Here is an 18,866-nt window from a genome sequence, read left to right on the forward strand (position 1 = left end):
TGTTGGGGGTGATAAAACAAATGATTTGATTAATAAATATCAAATCTTTTGAGGTTCAGTAGTACCAATTTGTGTAAATCACTACATTTTGATAAAGCTCACTGCTTTGTAATAGAAAGTGCAGTTGAATTTAAATATTTTAAAGTTATACTGGCTTAAACAAGGTTATGATGAAGCAGATATTTTAGAGTTTTACATTACTGTTGTTACAAAAAAATCATATTTACTAGTACTGAAATTTGAAAGGCAATTCTACAGAAATATATTTCATTGCATTATGCTATAAGTTAAACATGAATATCAAGTGCTAGAGTTCTCTTCATTACTTTTTCCCTTGCGCAAGCTTTCATGAAAACAAGTTTAAAAAGTGCTTTTATCTGAAAAAAAAAGTTCATCTATAAATTTCTGGCAAACTCTTCCTTCTCTCTTTTAAAAATAGACAAAACGTTATTGTTTTATTTTTTCTTCAGGAGCATGTTAATTTTCCAGTTACAAGCCACAACATTTTTCTCCTGTACAAGTATATCTCAGACATTCTGGATTGTCACTAGCTTCTAAACAAATATCAGATGTGAATTTGGACATGATAAGGACTGTTATAATGATTGCTGATTTACTCTTAAGAGGATAAGCTTATCAATCCAAAGTTCACAAGCATAGTTTGCAGGTGAAATACATATAAATAGAATTTGTTGAAGAAAAAACATCTAATTTCTTGTGGAATTCCATAATTTTGTTAGATGCCATCTGGAAGAGTGGAGAGGAAGAAAGAGAAAAGTGGAGCAGATAGGATATACTGCATGGGAGCTGCTATAGCCGTGGTGGCAAAATATGGCACGTGTGCCACAGGCGGCACGCAGAGCCATCCCTATGGGCACACGCGCCATTGCCACAGAGGGACGCAGGGCCGGGCTCTTCCCCTTCCCCTCTCCATGCATCTGGAGTCTGGGAACAGCTGCGAAAGCTGGGCAGGGTGAGGGAACCTATAAAAGGAGCAGTTTTGGCGGGAGAGTGAGTGAGCAGCCTTTGGAAGTGACCAGTGGTGGGTTTCAAATCATTTAACAACCAGTTCTCTGCCTCACCTTCCCTCCATCTTGGTCAGGCTGGGCTGCTCGGAGGTTGGCTGAGGGTGCAGTAGGGTGGGGGCCATTGGGTCTCTGCTGGAAAAAGGAGAAGTGGACTGGCTAGGTGGGTGCAGGAGGGCGATCACATAGGATTGCATAGAAGGGCTGGGGGGGGGGCAGTCAGCAGGGGGGAATCAGAGCCGCCATCTCCTTTGCACAGTGCAGCCCCATTGGCGTGAGACAGCCCCAGGATAGCTGGAAAGGAGCCCTCACCTGGTGCAGGCCCTGTGGCTCTGATGGGGCAGTGGCTGCTGCTCCTGCTGCTCTGAGCCCCTTGATCAGCCAACCACACAGGGAAGCAGGAGGCAGTGGCTTGATCCTTGCAACAGCAGATCTGAAAGCGAAGCTGTGCCGCCCATCCCGCGCCGATGGGGCTCCATGGCCAGTTCACTATTACACTATTATGCAAGACAGCCAGCATGCTGTGGCTGATGACGGACACCATCACTCCCCATGAGCTCGCTGGCCTATGTGTGGGGGCACACTATCACATTTTGGCAGTAAGAAATCCCACTAACCTGCCTAGAAAGGAAAATTTGTATTTATTTTTTTTTAAAACTAGCAGAATGGGAGAAAACAGAAGTTGCTGGACTGAAGAACAAGTTGGATTGATAATCTTCACATGGTCTCAGAATTAATTTATTGGAATTTCCAGAAGAAATACATATAGCAGGAGCCCCATCGGCACGGGCGGAGACAGCCCCGAGACAGCTGGAAGGAAGCCCGGCCCATTCACTCGACGGCTCTAACGGGCAGCTTTTGCTGCTCCGACCGGTCAACCATGCAGGGAAGCAGGAGGGGCAGCTGGTACGCAAAATCCGTTGCCTTGTTGGGCTGCCAGCGAGCAGTCGAGGCAACTCCAGACCCCTGGCTGCCCCTCCACCTCCTCCTGCTTCCTTGCATGGTTGACCGGTCGGAGCAGCAGCAGAAGCCACTCCCCTCAGAGCCATCAAGTTGATGGACCCAGGCTGAGCAAGGGCTTCCTTCCGGCGTCCTGGGGCCATCTCCGCCTGTGCCGATGGGGCTTTGTGGCCAGTTCGCCATTATGCAGGACAGCCAGCATGCTGTGGCTGCTGATGGACACCGTTGGCCCCATGCACTCACTGGTCTCTGTGTGGGGGCTGATGGTGTCAGGCAGCAGCTGCTCTGGCCCCTGCCTCGCCTTATCCCACAGGACAAGCCTTCGGCCCACAGCCCCACCTGCCAGAGACCCCCCTGGATCTCCCCCAATCCTGCCCGGCCCCCACAGGCATCCCTCCCCATGAGCATCAAGTTGGCCATCCCACCGTCGGCCATGCCCACCCGGCCCCAGCAATAAATAAATGGGTTTTGGGTTGCAATTTGGGCACTCGGTGTCTAAAAGGTTCGCCATCACTATGCTATAGGAATGTGGTTATTATGTACATTAGATTTGCCCTGCATATCCCACTGAGAATCATTTGGTGTAATGGTTAAGGCATCAGGTTAGAACCAGGAGACTGAGTTCTAATCCTGCCTTATAAAGCCAGCTGGATAACTTTGGGCCAGTCACTTTCTCTCAACCCTAGGAAGGAAACAATGGCAAACCACTTCAGAAAAACCTTGCCAGGAAAATTGCAGGATCCTGTAGAAGTCCAAGAATCAATCATGATTGCACAGGGGGAAAAAAATACAAAGCAACACTGAAGGCTCGGAAAATCTTATGAACAGTGAACTTATCCCATGCATTCCTTGATTCTAAAAGCTGTTCCAGGTTTCCTTTAAGGAAAATTTTGAGAATGTAAGTACTTGCTTTCCATTCAATGCAAAGTGCTTTTCATTTTATGCACTACCCAAGTAAATTTGTTTGATTTCCTTTTTCTAAAAAGTTCAATAACAAACAAAGGATGCATCTCATCAATAGTATAACTCTATTTCAATTATCCAAATTCAGGCAGCAACAAACTGTGATTGCTACTAATTTATAGCTGTAATTTCATATAATCCATAGGTCTATTTATCATCCAAATATACTGATATATATACTGGGACTGTGCAGCACTTCAGATTCCATATAGAAATGGTGCTTTGTAGAGCTCTGGGGCATGATTATATTACCACTCCTCAATATCTTAGACCAGTGCTTCTGTACCCTAGCAACCTTAAATATGTGGACTTCAATTTCCCCAGCCAGCATCTGGAAATTAAAGTCCACATATGTTAAGGTTAGTTGAGAAGCATTGTGTTACAGCAGTGGCACTTTTTCCTAAGTGGCTGTATATAATCAATGATACCAAAGAAACAAAAAAATGTTTTAGATAATCACATGCAAGCCTTAAATTCATTCACCTATGTCCTCTATATGTTTTTCAGATTGAACAACATAATGGACAGTTCTAAATAATTAGAAGCTATTTATACAATAACTTAGAGCAGACATGTCAAATTCACGACGTCATGTGACGTCGCGCAACGTATTGGGCCGGTTTTGCCATTGCCGGCAATGGGGTGGGCGCGGCTTCCAGATGATGTGTCTGGCCCGCAGGCCGGCAGTTTGACACCCCTGACTTAAGAGATTTTTCTTCAGTTCTGTTTCCCTCAATCTGTGGATATGATCTGATGTCATACAATGTATCCCAGTAACATCTAATTATACATATACAGGAAACCAAAGTACAAAAATTAACATCAATTATTTGCCTCTTCCCACTCATACATAAATAAAGCATCTTGTCCAGTGTCCTTGTCAGTATTTTATTTAATGATACCAGAATGTATTGCATTTGACAGAACGTGGTATTAGTGTTAATAGCACAGAAAACCCATGCAATTGTACTTGTTATAAAACTATTTCAAAAGGAGTGCTGTAAAATGAGCCCCTTTCTAAAATTATGGGTCCCATTATCCTGGGGAAGATACTTACACATTTTCTACTAGTGGTAGTGGCCTTACGTTCTTCCCTTCTTTAATAACTTTTTATCCTAATTTGTTTATTATTTAACTTAAAATATTTTATTGACAAAGCATGAACTGAAATTCACTTCAAATACTTTTGAAGAGTTGGATGGATTGACTATATTAAGTTACCCAGGTGCAATCAACACCTTCATGCATATTTTAATAATTCATTTTTATTTCTTTTTCCTAAAATATATAAAAGACAAACACGCATTTTTAACTATTCAATGAAAAACTGAACCATTGATCAACAGCTTCATACAGTAGAAGCATGATTTATGCAACCTTTATTGCATGGGTCATTCTTCTTTGCAGTGGAAAAGCAGAGCTTCATTGACATCCATCCTATTTTCACCAGATTTTGTTGAGTTTACGTGCAAGGTTTTTTTTATTTCTCTACTGCTGATAGCAGAGAACAGCCAATTTATTCCTTACTATTTAAATCACGTGATTATTGCTTTGGTAAAACAAAGCAGCCAACACCATAGCTCTAGTCTTAAGAGTTCTAACTTTTCTCTACAACTAAACACAGAAGACTCTCAAAGCAGTTGCTAATATAGACATGATCTAAGCAGTAGTGTAACCTTATTTTAATGATTGCTGTGGAGGTGGCAATACAAGCAGAATGGGAATACTTCCAGAAAGCTATGGCTAGGTGCAAAACAAGCTAAGGCTGCAGGCTGCCTATATCTGGTTTAAAATGATAAAAATTCATCACTTAGGAGGAAGGGAAGTAATTCATTACCAGAATAATTCAATTCTTAAGGAAGCATAAGCTTCTAATGCCAATGCACCAAATACTGATTTTAAAAATGTACAGATTTCCAAATAATTTATCTTCATTTTTTTCAGGATCTATTCCCATTAACTGTTATAGTGTGGTATACCACCAGAAAGTAACAATCCAGGGCAAAAGGCATGGTTTTAATTAGTTTAGTTTGTACCTTGTATCAAATCTTCAAAAATGTGGGTTGAACTGTGGAATCTTTGATGTTCTCTGAGTTTGTTTGCTTGCGGACATTTCATTACCCAACTAGATAACATCATTAGTATTAGTGTGTAGAGGAAGGGTTTTTACTCCTGTTTACAAGTATATACTGTCATTTGCCCTGTATCTCCATTAACACTGGCAGGGCAAGCTACTGCATATAATCAAAGAGAACACGCCCCCCCCCAACAGTAATAATGTTACCTAGTTGGGTAATGAAATATCTGCAAGCAACAAAGTTTAAAGAGCAGCAAGGACTCCATTGTCCTACTTTCTGTGTAAACAGACAGGAGGGAGTCACAGACAATTTTGCATGTACTTTTGCTTCTGGCCTTAGTAGATGGCCTTGATGATCTATTTGTTCCCCATTTCAACTAGAAATCACAATGGCTAATCTAAAAAAGATATAAGACAGTACAATAAGAAAATTGGCAAGCATTAAGTATTGCAGGCAAAAAGTGTGCCAAAAATGCCATGAAGTCAAAGAAACATCACAGTGTAGAAAATGTCCTGAACAAATAAAAAGCATTTGCAGAAAATAAGACAAGAAATTGATGAAGCCCCATTAACTCAAATAACGTGATCTCAGGCTTTTCCACATATTTTTGTTTCTGGAATAATGTTCAAGCTTAGGCCATTTTTTTCACCTCAAATCATGCAGCCCATTATAAATATTGAAAAAAGTACACAAATGTGAATCATATTAATTTGCATATGAAAATGTTCCAGTTTTTTTCCAGAAAATTCACATCTCTGAAAAAAAGCTGAATATGTCACTAGAGTGGGTTGCATATTTAAAAAAACCCATTACAATGGTTTTAAGGCAACTTGCATTTTTAATATAAATGTCATTAAAAAATCTTAATTTTACACCCTATTGTATTTTAATTAACACAAAGACATGTTCATTTCCACATCCTTTTTAAGTGTGCACAGGGATTTCAAATCATTTCTATGGTATATACACACTAACAGCAGTTTGGCTCATAAATTTTTTTTTAAACCAACTAAGTTACAGTTCATCATGTCCCTGTGGCTCCTGGTCTTTCAGTTTGAATTCTTCAGAAGTAATCTTGCCATCTCCATTTCGGTCCTGATTGTTGAACATATTTTTCACAATTGTTTCAGAATTGTAACCAGGGGCTAGCTTTCCTTTGCCAGAGTTGACTTGATCATGGATATATTTATTGAACTAGAATTTAAATGATGAATAAGAATAGGAAATAAAATGAGCTTTGATATTGTAATTTAAAAGCTGCATATATCAGAATGCATTTCCATACTTCTGCATTTAATACTAAGATACAATAATAATGCTGGTCTAAGTGGTCTAAGCTGCAAAAGCTTTTGTGTTGATGTCTTTTGAGGTTTTTATAGCCCAATGCCACACTATACAGAATTGATTTTACTCAAGTTCTTTTGAATCGTGCTCATTGTATGACTGATTTCTCATCTTTGCAAAGAAGCTTGGTCTTTCCAATTTCAACTGCAAAATTTGCATGCAACTTTCTAATTGACATGTCTGCTTACTTCCAGCAGCAATTTTGTTGGCATTATATTAGCATATTAAATCTTTAAAGCTGACATGAAAAAAATTATCCTTTCTGGTTTTTCCTGATCTTGGTTAGTGAATATAATTACTCACAATATGGAAGAAGGGCATTAACAGTATTGATCAGATTTCTCATACCATTGCAAAACTGACACTGAAAAAAATTCACTACCCTATCTTTTCTTCTTTACCGAATTACAGTATAGATAGTGTGCCAGACTTAGTTCAAATTAAGTTTAAAAGGCATGGGAATGTTAATTTTTTTCTAGTATATCAGTATGAATCGGAGTTTTCACAAATTGCAACCTCACCGAGAAAACAGCAACCAAAAGAATAAATTGAAATGGGAAGTGAAAATTACTGCCTCACAATGAAACCCACTTTTCAGAACTAATACAAAACTAAGCAAAATCATCCCACCCCTTAACTAATAAGGTTTTTATTTTATTTTTTTACCTTCCAAACAAAATGTTTTAGTATTGTATAAAAAGGTATGGTTCTGCCATTTTTTGCAATTTATCAATTAAAATTTAATAATTAAATTTAATAATTTATTTTTGCCTAGCCATAACACAAAAAAGGTAGTTAATTTTATTCATGAAAAGATAGCCATTTATCATGTCTGGGGCATATAACATAATGTAATATAATACATTATACTGTACTAATACTATAAAATAAAATTTACATTGTGGTTTGAGAAGTAGATAAAAGAACCACTACAGAACATAGTATACCTAAGAATTTGTTGCTATCCATCAAAGAAAACCCTTATAAACCAGATTTTCTCCCCTCCAAAATAGCTTCTTACTTCTTCTAGAAGAATTTCTCCATTGTTATCCTTGTCTATTTCTTCAAAGAGGTTTGGCGATACTTCATCATGCCACACAAACATATAGCCCTCTGGTAAGCCAGATACTAAATCAAGCAGCTCAATGTCAAACAGTAACACAGCACTTCCAGGCACTTCTCCTTCTGCCACATAAAATGACAAAAACCAAATCTTAATATTTGCTTTTGGGAACATTTTGTTTTGCTCTATATTTTCAGTGGCATTAGGCAGTTTTCCAGCTAAGTAGCCACATGTTAACATTTTTAAAAATGTCTTGCAGAGGGCATGACAAGTAATTTAGTGGTATCACCAGGAAGCAGAACTGAAAATGATCTATTTTGCGGATTTCATAGATAATGAATATGAAAAATAAGTTTCCAGAAGACTTCATGAAAGATCAGGGATAATGTAGAGGGTTGGAAGTGGGAGACAGAAATTCACCCCTAGCAGAATAAGCAAGTTATGCTATAGATCAGGGCTTTTCAACCGGTGGTACCCATACCACCAGTGGTACTTTAGCACCTGGCAGGTGGTACGCAACCCCTAGCCAAGTGTAGCAGGGGAGAGAACCAGCTAAAGTGGTGCTGCACAGACCTGGAGGAGGTCAGCTGGAGCTGCAGAGCTTGGCAGAAGCCCCAGGATTGGCGCACATGGCGACATGGTAATGGGAGCTTCTGGCACACCCGGAAAAGAAAAAGAGGAGGAGGGCGGAGAGAAGTATAAAAGAGGCAGGTTTTGGCGGGAGAGGAAGAGAAAGTGAGAAGAGGCTTTTCTAATCAAAGCAGTAAGGAGAGACAGAGCGAGTTGCCTGTTTTTGGAGGAAAGGTGAGCGAGCGGCATATTTAGTGAGCAGCATGTTTTTGGGGGAAGGGCGCATGAGCGAGCGGCCTGTTTTCGGGGAAAAGCTGAATGAATGAGCGGCCTGTATAGCGAGCGGCATGTTTTGGGGGAAAGGGTGAGTGAGCAGGGCAGGAGCCCCAGGATTGGCATGCGCTTCTGCAGGGCTATGGGGGCTCAGCAGGAGCCCAGGATCGGCGCACACAACTACAGCTGATCAGTACTTCTGCTGAGCCCCTCAGAAACACCAATCATCTGGAGCCTGGTGCTAATCCTGGAACTTCTGCTGAGCTACCAAGAAGTATCAATCAACTGGAGCCCGGCACTGATCCTGACGCTTCTGCTGAGCCCCTCAGAAGCGCTGATCAGCTGGATCCTGACGCTGATCCTGGTGGTTCTGCTGAGCCCCGAAAAAGCGCCAATCAGCTGGACCCCAGAGCTGATCCTGGTGTTCTGCTGAGCCGCCCAGAAGTGCTGATCAACTGGACCCCGGCGCTGATCCTGGTATTTCTGCTGAGCTGACAGCCCTGCAGAATCGCCAATCAGCTGTCAGGGCTCAGCAGAAGTTCCAGGATCAGGGAAGGAAGGAAGGAAGGAAGGAAGGAAGGAAGGAAGGAAGGAAGGAGATGGGGATGAGGAGGGGAGGAAGGAGATAGGAATGAGAAGGAGGAAAAAGGTAGGGGAAGAAGGAAGGAAGGAAGGAAGGAAGGAAGGAAGGAAGGAAGGAAGGAAGGAAGGAAGGAAGGAAGGAAGGAAGGAAGGAAGGAAGGAAGGAAGGAAGGAAATGGGAATGAGAAGGAGGAGGTAGGGAAAAAGGAAGGAAACCCTTCCCTCTACAGTAACCACAATGCTAATGCGGCCCTCAATGAAATTGAGTTTGACACCCCTGATATAAAAGGTTGTTAAGTGAATCTGGTTTCACCATTGACTTTGCTTGTCAGAAGGTTGCAAAAGGGGGTCACATGACTTTGAGACACTGCAGCTATCATAAATATGAATCAGTTGCCAAGCATCCAAATGTAAATCACATGACTCTGGAAATGCTGAAATGATCATGTGTGAAAAATGGTCGTAAGTCACTTTTTTCAGTGCCATTGTAACTTCAAACAGTCACTAAGCAAACAGTTGTAAGTCAAGGACTACCTGTACTTTATCACTTTTTTCCTTTTTTTTTTTTTTTTTGATCATCAAGTTTTTGACACCTTGCTAGGCGACTGGTGGTACTTGGATATTGTCATATCCTAAAAGTGGGACAATGGGTGAAAAGGTTGAAAATCCCTGCTATAGATACTATTTCAGCAAAGAATGATAGAATGCAAAAATTAGATCAATTGAGTCAATAATGGATGCTATCATTATTTTCTTACTAAAATATGTGATTATTTTTAGGCTTAATTTTTAATGCAGTCATTTGTTCACTGACAATGCTTATCTCATTGCTTTATGACATGAGACTACATAGCTCATTCTAAGAGGTTCATTACATAACATGCATAAGACAATTCTAGATGTGGACAATATTATTTCTATGCTAATTTTTGTTAAATTGAAGTTCAAGTCTTATTTAATGAATAAGATCTCTCTTCAAAATTATTTGTTATACAGTTCCAAATAATTTTGTTATATCATTCATTCATTTAAATTTATTCTGAGAGTAGAAGATAGGAAAAAGGGAATGAATCATATTGGAACTGCCTATGGATCTTTAAGTACAGTTTAACAAAGTGCATATGGAAGAGACTGCACCACCTCAGGTGAACTCAGAAGAAATTTGGATCAACTCACATTAATTTCTTTACTTCAGTACACTTCAGTATTTAAACGTCTTTGAAAATTATATACTTACCAACTCCAGCTTCTCCATAACCAAAGTGAGGGGGAATAACAATTCTTCTTTTTTCTCCCACACACATATTTCTAAGACCTATATCCATCCCCAGTACAACTTGTCCAGAACCTAGAACTATATTATATGTTTTCCCAAGCCTAACCCTGAAAAAGAAAATTTTGATTCATAAAAATAATGAGCAACTCGTCCAATTTTCTAGCATTCTATTTACATGCAATGAACTATATTATCTTATTACTGATAGCCTGTTTTGAAGAAATCCAATGAAAAATGAGTTATATAGAAATCTAATGATCTAAGAGTGCACAAGTCTTCAGGTGTTCTTAACATTTAGGGGCTAATATTTAGATTGAAATGGAAAATCTATCTATTCATACAATGTTAAACCACAAAACTATTGCAAAACCCCATTTTACAATAACATTCTATCCCACCTCCTAAGCATGCTTTTTGCTATTCCTACTGTACTTTATCTTAGCATGCTGGCACAGAACAATATGTAGCAGTGGTCTGCAACTATCATTTTCATCTCGTAAGAAAATTCATGGGAACAGTTGAAGCCCAGAGTCATTTTTGAAAATGAAGAAAATGGAAATATTTTGCTGTATAGCATGTCAGCTTCTCATTTTTATTTAGCATTCAACATATTATATTACATATTATTCTACCACCTCTTAGGTGGTAGAATAGGCCAGGCCATGGCCTATTCTCAACCAGGCACATGTGTGGGGGACCGGCATGCACAAAGGTTTCTCTCTTGAGTAGAGTTGTGCATGCACGCACGCCTGCCACCGCTCACATGGCGCAGTTCGCCTCTCCCTCCCAGCTGGGCTGCCAAGCCACAAAGGTTGGGGACCACTGACTTACAACATTAGGCAACACAATATCAACAATAGAGACTTTCAAATATCTGGGTTCTATAATCTCCCAGGACTTGAAATGGACACCTAACATTATAACCATTATTCAAAAAGCACCATTTCCTGCGCCAACTCAGAAAGCTCAGACTGCTGGTAACGTTCTACAGAGGAATTATCGAGTCTGTCATTTTTATTTCTATAAACTGTCTGGTTTAGCACAGCACCCAAATAGGACAGATACAGACTTCAACAGATAGTTAAGTCTGGAGAAAAAACTATTGAACCAGCCTGCCTTCCATTGAGGATCTGTATACTGCACAAGTCAGAAAGAATGCTGAGAAAATATCTACAGACCCCCTCACATCCTGGACATAAACTGTTTCAACTCATCCCCTCAGGATGCCACTATAGGGCACTGCATGCCAAAACAACTAGACACAAAGACAGTTTTTTCACCAAGCCATCACTCTGCTAAACACATAATTCCCATAGTGCTGTCTTATGCCTAAAGATATCTAAATATGTATTGCTATTATCAGTCTCATTTTTCTTATTACTTTCTCCTATTGGTATCCTATGATTTATCACTTTGTCATTAGTATCTAATGATTTATCACTTTGTTGTTTGTATGTATTCCTTGTGTATCCAATCACATTTGGCCAATAAAGAATATTCTGTTCTGTTCTATATTAGGTGAAGTAGGGAAAGCCAGCTGATATGAAACAAAGAATCTGAAGGCACCATAATACCACTGGGCATCCTTAGTGGTTAAGGCACCAGGCCAGAAAGCTGGAGAACTTAAGTTCTAGTCCTGCTGTCATGAAAGCCAGCTGGGGAAGCTATGGCCAATCGTTCTCTTAGCCCAATTCATCCACAGGGTTGTTGATGTGAGGAAAATAGGAGGAGGGAGGTTGTTGGTTTTCTTTGTTGCCTTGAGTTATTTGTAAAACCAACAAAAGCAGGGCCTGGAGATAGAAAAACAACTTCCATTGTTTATTTTCATAATTTATAGACCTTTTGTCTACATGCAGGACATCACACACTTCTTTCAATTATATTAAAGAATGCAAACAGCTAATAAAAAAAGGAACCATGTCTTGAGCCACATCTGGTTTTTTTTTAATTTTCATTCTTGCAGAATTATTTATGGCCAGATGATATACTTACGTTGAGTCTAATAAAGTGCCATCTAGGAGAGAAGCATTGTAATGATACTTCAAGTAATCGCCTTTCTTGCTTAGCACTGAACAGTTAGTAGGTTTGTAATAGGCTGTAACAGCAACTGAATCTGAAGGGTTGTGAAAATCTATCACATGAACTTCAAATACCAACACAGCTGATCCTGGAATGTTTCCTACAATAACAAGCAAGCACATAGTAATAGGCTGTTCACCTTATTCATTTTACACCTTGTAAACAACAAAATCATCTATTGAAAATTGATACTATGAAAATAAAGGTGTGGTCAAAGCATCTGCAAAGACTCTCCTGAATTATGCTAATGTTTGTGCCATTTTGTCCTTTTCCAACTGCAAAAAAATATGTGTACTTCCACAATCATTATATTTGGGGAGATTACCATAGTTACCCATTTTGGAAGTGCAAATGTACCGAAGAAAAATAAGCAAGCTTAGAAACCTAGTGAAATGGGGCGTTGTCTTACCTGAACACCTTTTCTCAGCATGAAGATGTAGCATCCACCGATGGGTAATCTCAGCCTTCCTGTTCAGTTTACACTAAGACAAAACTTTAGCCACACCTCCCTTGGGCGGACCTTTCCCCAGTTTTGACGAGGCGAAGCATACGTGAGGTCTGACACAATAGCTCCTCCTGTAAGAAATCTGCCTAGATTAGCTGTTAAGGGTGGGTGTGGATGCTACATCTTCATGCTGAGAAAAGATGTTCAGGTAAGACAACGCCCCTTCTCCAGCATGATAGATGTAGCATCCACTGATGGGACATACCAAAGCCACCCATGTCCCTGCCGGGAGGGAAGTCTAGGCTTGTGATTCATGTGTAGAAACTACCTGCTGCAAGACCCTCCTGCCGAAAGAGGCGTCAGATGCAGCGAACTTATCAAGCTTATAATGCCTTATAAATGAAGAGGGGAAAGACCATGTGGCTGCCCTACAAATCTCAACAGAAGCCTGGGTTGACCAGGCCGCGGACGTGGCCACACTATGAGTCGAATGAGGTGTAATGTTGGCAGGAACCGGGAGAGACTGAATCTTATATGCATGGGATATGCACGCCCTGATCCATCTTCCAATGGTTGAGGATGACACCTTCAAACCCATGGAAGAAGGTTGGAAGGACACGAACAGTGCTTCCGTCCTGCGAAATGTTGCAGTTCGTTTTACGTAGTGATGCAAAGCCCTGCGTACGTCTAATATGTGCCACAACTTTTCAAGGCGATGAGACGGTCGTGGACAAAAATTCAGGAGAACCAGATCCTGAGACCTATGGAACCAGGTATTAACTTTCGGGATGAAAGAAGGATCCAATTTGAGGATCACTCTGTCATCCAGAAAAATGCATAGGTCACACCTGACCGAGAGCGTGGCCAGTTCCGAAATGCGTCTTGCCGATGTGATGGCTACCAAAAAGGCTATCTTCAAAGAAAGAAAGTGTAGGGAGCAAGATCTAATGGGTTCAAACGGTGACCCAGTGAGGACCTGAAACTCTTTTGGCAAGTCCCATGTAGGATATCTATGTACCACAGGGGGACCAGTGTTAACGGCTCCCTTAAGGAAGGCCGTAACTGCCGGGTGATGTGATAACTGGACCTGATTCTCACAAGTAAGCACCGTGGATAATGCTGCAATCTGTCTGCGAATGGTATTATGAGACAGTCCTTTGTTCAGGCCCTCCAAAAGGTAGTCTAATATGATCAGGATAGTGACAGCCAACGGGTCAATTTTTAGAGAGTTACACCATGTGCAGAAATGTCCCCACGCGGCATCATACATCCTATTGGTTGAAGGACGTCTGGAGGCTTGAATTACGGTAATCACTCCAGATGAATAGGACTGCTTAGACAAGCTCTTCTGCTCAAGTGCCAAGCGGCTAGTTGAAGCCACTGTGGTTCTGGATGTTGGAGTTGACCCTGACTGAGTGCGATATGATCTGGTGGGATCCTCCACGGCGGGGAGATCGATAGATCCACGAGGTCAGCAAACCAAGGCCACCTTGGTCAGTGTGGGACCAGTAAGATTAATTCTGCCTGCTCTAAGAGAAGCTTTTGAATGATCGCTGGGATCAGTGGAAGTGGAGGGAATGTGTACAGAAGTCCCCTGGGCCACCTGCTGTGGAGAGCATCCATTCCCTCCACCCCCCCGTGACGGAAACCTCGTGAAGTATCTGGGCAGTTGAGCGTTTGCTGGTGAAGCAAACAGGTCCACCTGAGGCAGTCCGAATTCTCCAAAATTTCCCTGAATAGGGCTGGATCCAAGCGCCACTCCAAGTGGTCTACCATCGCCCTGCTCAGACAATCGGCTTGGCAATTCGCTTCCCCAGATATGTATTCTGCACTGATGGATTCCAGATTGGACTCTGCCCACAGACCCAGTGCCAGGGCGTCCTGCATGAGGGACCAAGATCTGGACCCTCCCTGCCTGTTGACATGGGCTTTGGCTGCGACGTTGTCCGTCATTATCAGGACGTGTTTCCCTGTTACTATGTTGGAGAATTGGCAAAGCGCCAGGTGTACTGCCCTGAGTTTAGCCAATTTATGTTGTGTGCTAGATCGGACTGGGACCATTGGCCCTGTGCCATCTGTGTCTGTATGTGTGCGCCACACCCGAACAGACTGGCATCCCTGGTCAGGACGAGTCTGTGAGGTTCCTTGAAAAGAGACCCAGTGTATAGCTGCCAACGCCCACCATTGGAGTGACAGCAGTGTGTGATGTGGAACCCTCACCTTCCGTGTGGAAGCACTCATGTTCCGCTTCTGGAAAGGGAGTAGGAACCACTGGAGATGTCTGGAGTGAAGTCTGGCCCATGGTACTATTCCCAGATATGAAATCATCTTTCCCAACAGCTGAGACAGCTGGACAAGTGGAACCACCTTCTCTCTCTGGAACTTGTGAACTAGAGATCTGATGCTGTCCTTGCGTTCTTGGGAGAGATAAACCCTGCATAGGTTTGAATCTATCACTGCTCCTAGATGTAAGATCCAAGTGGTCGGAGTGGTGTGGCTCTTTTTGAAATTCACAGAGAAGCCGTGTCTCTGGAGTGTATCTATTGTGGTCTGTAAATCTATCTGGACAGAACGGAATGAACTGGATTGGATAATTATATCATCCAGGTAGCATTGCACTCGCACCGGCATCGGTCTGAGATGGGCCGCTAATACCGCCAGTAGCTTTGTGAACACTCGAGGAGCCGAGGATAGGCCAAAGGGCAGGGCCCTGTACTGATAATGTCTGCGCGCATAGCAAAACTGAAGGAATCTGCGGTGATGGGGTCGGATGGGGACATGAAGATAAGCTTCCGTCAAATCTATGGAGGAGAGGAAATCTCCCTTCCTGATGCTGGCCAGAATGGACCTGAGGGACTGCATCTTGAACCTCCTGTAAGTTAGGAAGTAGTTTAGTCCCTTCAGATCCAAAATCGCCCTCCAGCCCCCGAGGCCTTGGAGACCACGAAGAGTATGGAGTAAAACCCCTTTCCCCTTTGGTCCAGAGGTACTGGTTCTATGGCCTCTATATCTAACAAGTGGATATGGCTTTGGCTATTAACTCGGCCTTGCTTGTGTGCCTTGAAGATGGACACTGAATGAAGTGATCTGGGGGGAATGGATCTGAATTCTAGGGCTAGACCGAATCTTATGGTCTCCCTTACCCAGGTGTCATTGGTAGTGACCTCCCAAGTGTCGCTGAACAGAGCTAAGCAACCGCCTATAGGAGGATCCAATTTGGCGTCACTTAGACTTCCTGTATGGGTGACCCCCAGCTCCTCTGAAGGGATGCTTGGTTTGGAATTGACCCCTGGTTCCTGAACTTTGGCGGTCCTATTGGCGATCCTGTCTGGGGAAAAAGGATCGGGAATCTCTGGGCCAATCCCAGGACTGCCCTGATCGAAAGACCTGCCTCCATTCCCAAGAACTTCCGGCATGAAAGGACTGCCTGCGAAATTGTTGTTGGGGTCTCCTATCCACCTTCTTGGAGGGGTAAGCCAAGGTCTTTTGCTTGTCCTTCCCTTCTATTCGGTACGGTTCCAATACCGGCCGAACAAATGAGCACCACTGTAGGTGTCTGTAGCTAGACACCACCTTGATTTTAGGTCAGCCCTCCACTGTTTAAGCCACAACAATCTGCGTGATGCCACCGTGGTCGCTATAGATCTGGCGGAGTATTTGGTCGAGTGGAGGAATGTATCTGCCATGTATTCCGCTGCAGCTACCAGCTTACCTAAGGTCTGTTGTGCACGCACCTGATCCGGAGGGATTAGAGCCTGTAACTCATGGAGCCACATGATGGAAGTCCTCGCGAAAAAAGATGAGGACGTTGCTACCCTGATTGCCCAGGCCGAGGCAGAGGGAAAACTCAAACCTTTTATCCTCCGCTTTGAGAGTCTCCGCCATATCTCCAGGAATCGTGGAGGTGGAGAACAGTGAGATCAAGGGAATGTCTACTGTAGGTACCTCTAGGAGGAAAGAAAATGTAGATGAGACATTAAATAGTTTCTTTTCCGTGCTATTGGGTGGAGGTAGAGTGGCCAATGAAGTCCACTGCTTCTCCACCGTAGTGCGGAAAACCGCTGGGCAAGGCAGCTGTTTCTCCTCCACAACCTGTACCACAAACAAAGGATTAGACTCCTGTGCAGTGGAGGTAGATGGTTGAGGCTCCTGCTCTGTAACCAAATTGGCCATGGTGCAAGCCTTTAACAATAGTGACCTAAATAGAGAAGGATCAAAAAGACCCGATGTTGGGGTCGGATCCGGAGCCACCTCTTCATCCTCTGACATAGGGCTGTCAGTTGTCTCCAAGTCCACAGACTCAGCCTCACCTAGCTGAGACGAAGTCTCAGAAATATCCGAGCCCGCTGACTGCAGCTGCCCAGTATGACCTACGGACAAGGGTTGAGGAGGCGGTATCTGTGAACACCTTTGTGCCATGGAAGATGACATAAATTGATCAAAGACCTGGTGCATAAAGGTCTGGAACTGTTGTGCCCATAAGGTATGCTCTGCTGAACCAACACCAGCTGCAGTGGTTTCAGAAGCCTGTCAAGTGATGGTAGCAGACGGAGCCGAAGGTACAGGAGGAGGTGGAGGAGTAGAAGAAATAGGAGGAGGGAGACCAACCTATTCAGTTCCCCCTTGAGGAGACCAAGCTCTGGGACCTGATAAGACGGCACCAGTGGAGGCTCAAATGGCGAGTTGTCCAGCGAAGCAGGGGGAACAACTTCAGTTTCACTAGACCTGAGCCACTGAACTTTGGAGAATTCTCTCTCCAGTGCCAAATGTCTCCTCGAGGCCTCTCGTTCAGCAGCCTTGTAAAGTTCTTTGGTGGCCAAATGCTTGGTCTTGGCATTTTTCTTTCCCCCCGTGCTCAAATCAGAAGATCTGCATTTAGATTGTGCGGGGGGAACATCAGAACCCTGCGATGTCTGAGGAGTATCACCATCTGCCATTGCGCACTGGACCTTCCAGATAGGAGATGCCCAGGAGTGGGGGTAAAAGCACACAGATCAAGTTGTCCAGGAGGGAAGTTTCCCACGCCCTGAACAACGGCAATGACAAACAGTCAGACAGCTCACTAGAACTGTCCGCTTAGGCCTTGCGACACAGCACCGCGAGCTAAAAGAACAGGTCTTCCAAAATTTTCCCTCGGAATTATCAACTGATAATATATGTAATCAAAGATATCCTCTAATGGGGCTTGCGCCTCTTTTTCTATTGAATCCTTGAATTGGAACTGATATTTAATAACCTTAATATACCCCCTTGAAAGCCTAGCAAAGCGGGCTATTCGAAAAAGTAACGGCCAGATCTAGGCCTCAATCCACCTTCTTTCAAGATGGCGGCCGCACCCAAGTGTGGTTCAAAATGGTGGCCACTAGTCTCTTTACTGCCCAAAATGGTGACCTCAGAGATAATTGGTCTTTGCAAGCCTTCTTTTTCTAGAGCCCAAGGGAGCTTTGACAATTAGCCTCTATTTCCCCTTCTTATTTATAAGGCAACAAGACTTGCGGTTAAGCTGCGCAGCCCTCGCTGTGATCAGATTCCAGTCGGGACCTCGTGGCCCCGAGGTAGTCAGGCTGCAGCCTGGCCGGCCACTCCGCTCGCTTCCAAAATGCCGACGATGAAACTGTGTCTGTTTGCCCGTCCGGCAATCTCCGTCATCGCGAAAATCAGCTGGGGGGAGCTGATTTTCCGAACCCTCCTGCGCGGCTCCAATAGATCCCCTGAGGCCATGCAGGCCTCCTGGAAAAGAAGCTCTAACACCAATTAAACTCCTACAAATCTGAACAATTACAATTGCCAAATAAAATAAATGAAATCCTGAAACAAAAATTCTTCTCTCTATCCTGAAAAACCTCTTTTGAATTAGCCTAACTGAGGAGCTACAGAAATTGTGTCATACTGAGCTGAGACTAAGACAAAAACTGGGGAAAGGTCCGCCCAAGGGAGGAGTGGCTAAAGTTTGGTCTTAGTCTAAACTGAGCAGGAAGGCTGAGATTACCCATCGGTGGATGCTACATCTATCATGCTGGAGAATGTATTTTTTTATTGGGTGAATTTGCAGCTAAAAATTAGTGAAAGTGATTAGCTTTCATTTAATGGGCTTTAGGAAAAATCACCTGCTTCTGCATTTCCAACAGAAAGTATGGATTCTCACTCATTGTCCAAAAGGTGCTTTTTCAAGAGGCAACCGGACTTGTTTTTCTTTGAAGATATTTCG

The 18,866-nt window shown here is 42.9% G+C and overlaps 1 protein-coding gene across 1 annotated transcript in view; it reads right to left on the reverse strand.

The window, feature by feature from the left end:
- Positions 1-3,822: 3,822 nt before the first annotated feature.
- Positions 3,823-18,866, reverse strand: part of FKBP9 (FKBP prolyl isomerase 9) — a 38,533-nt gene continuing 23,489 nt past the window's right edge. Inside the window, exons 7-10 of the mRNA XM_039336817.1 lie at positions 12,127-12,313; positions 10,096-10,241; positions 7,392-7,555; positions 3,823-6,220 (exon numbers count right to left, since the gene is read on the reverse strand). Of these exons, the coding sequence (XP_039192751.1) occupies positions 6,041-6,220; positions 7,392-7,555; positions 10,096-10,241; positions 12,127-12,313 (677 nt within the window). The 3' untranslated portion in view covers positions 3,823-6,040. The remainder of the gene's footprint in view (positions 6,221-7,391; positions 7,556-10,095; positions 10,242-12,126; positions 12,314-18,866) is intronic.

The sequence above is a fragment of the Crotalus tigris genome, unplaced genomic scaffold (assembly GCF_016545835.1).
Source record: "Crotalus tigris isolate CLP2741 ecotype Arizona unplaced genomic scaffold, ASM1654583v1 scf7180000017666.379230911805:20528666, whole genome shotgun sequence".
NCBI lineage: Eukaryota > Metazoa > Chordata > Lepidosauria > Squamata > Viperidae > Crotalus > Crotalus tigris.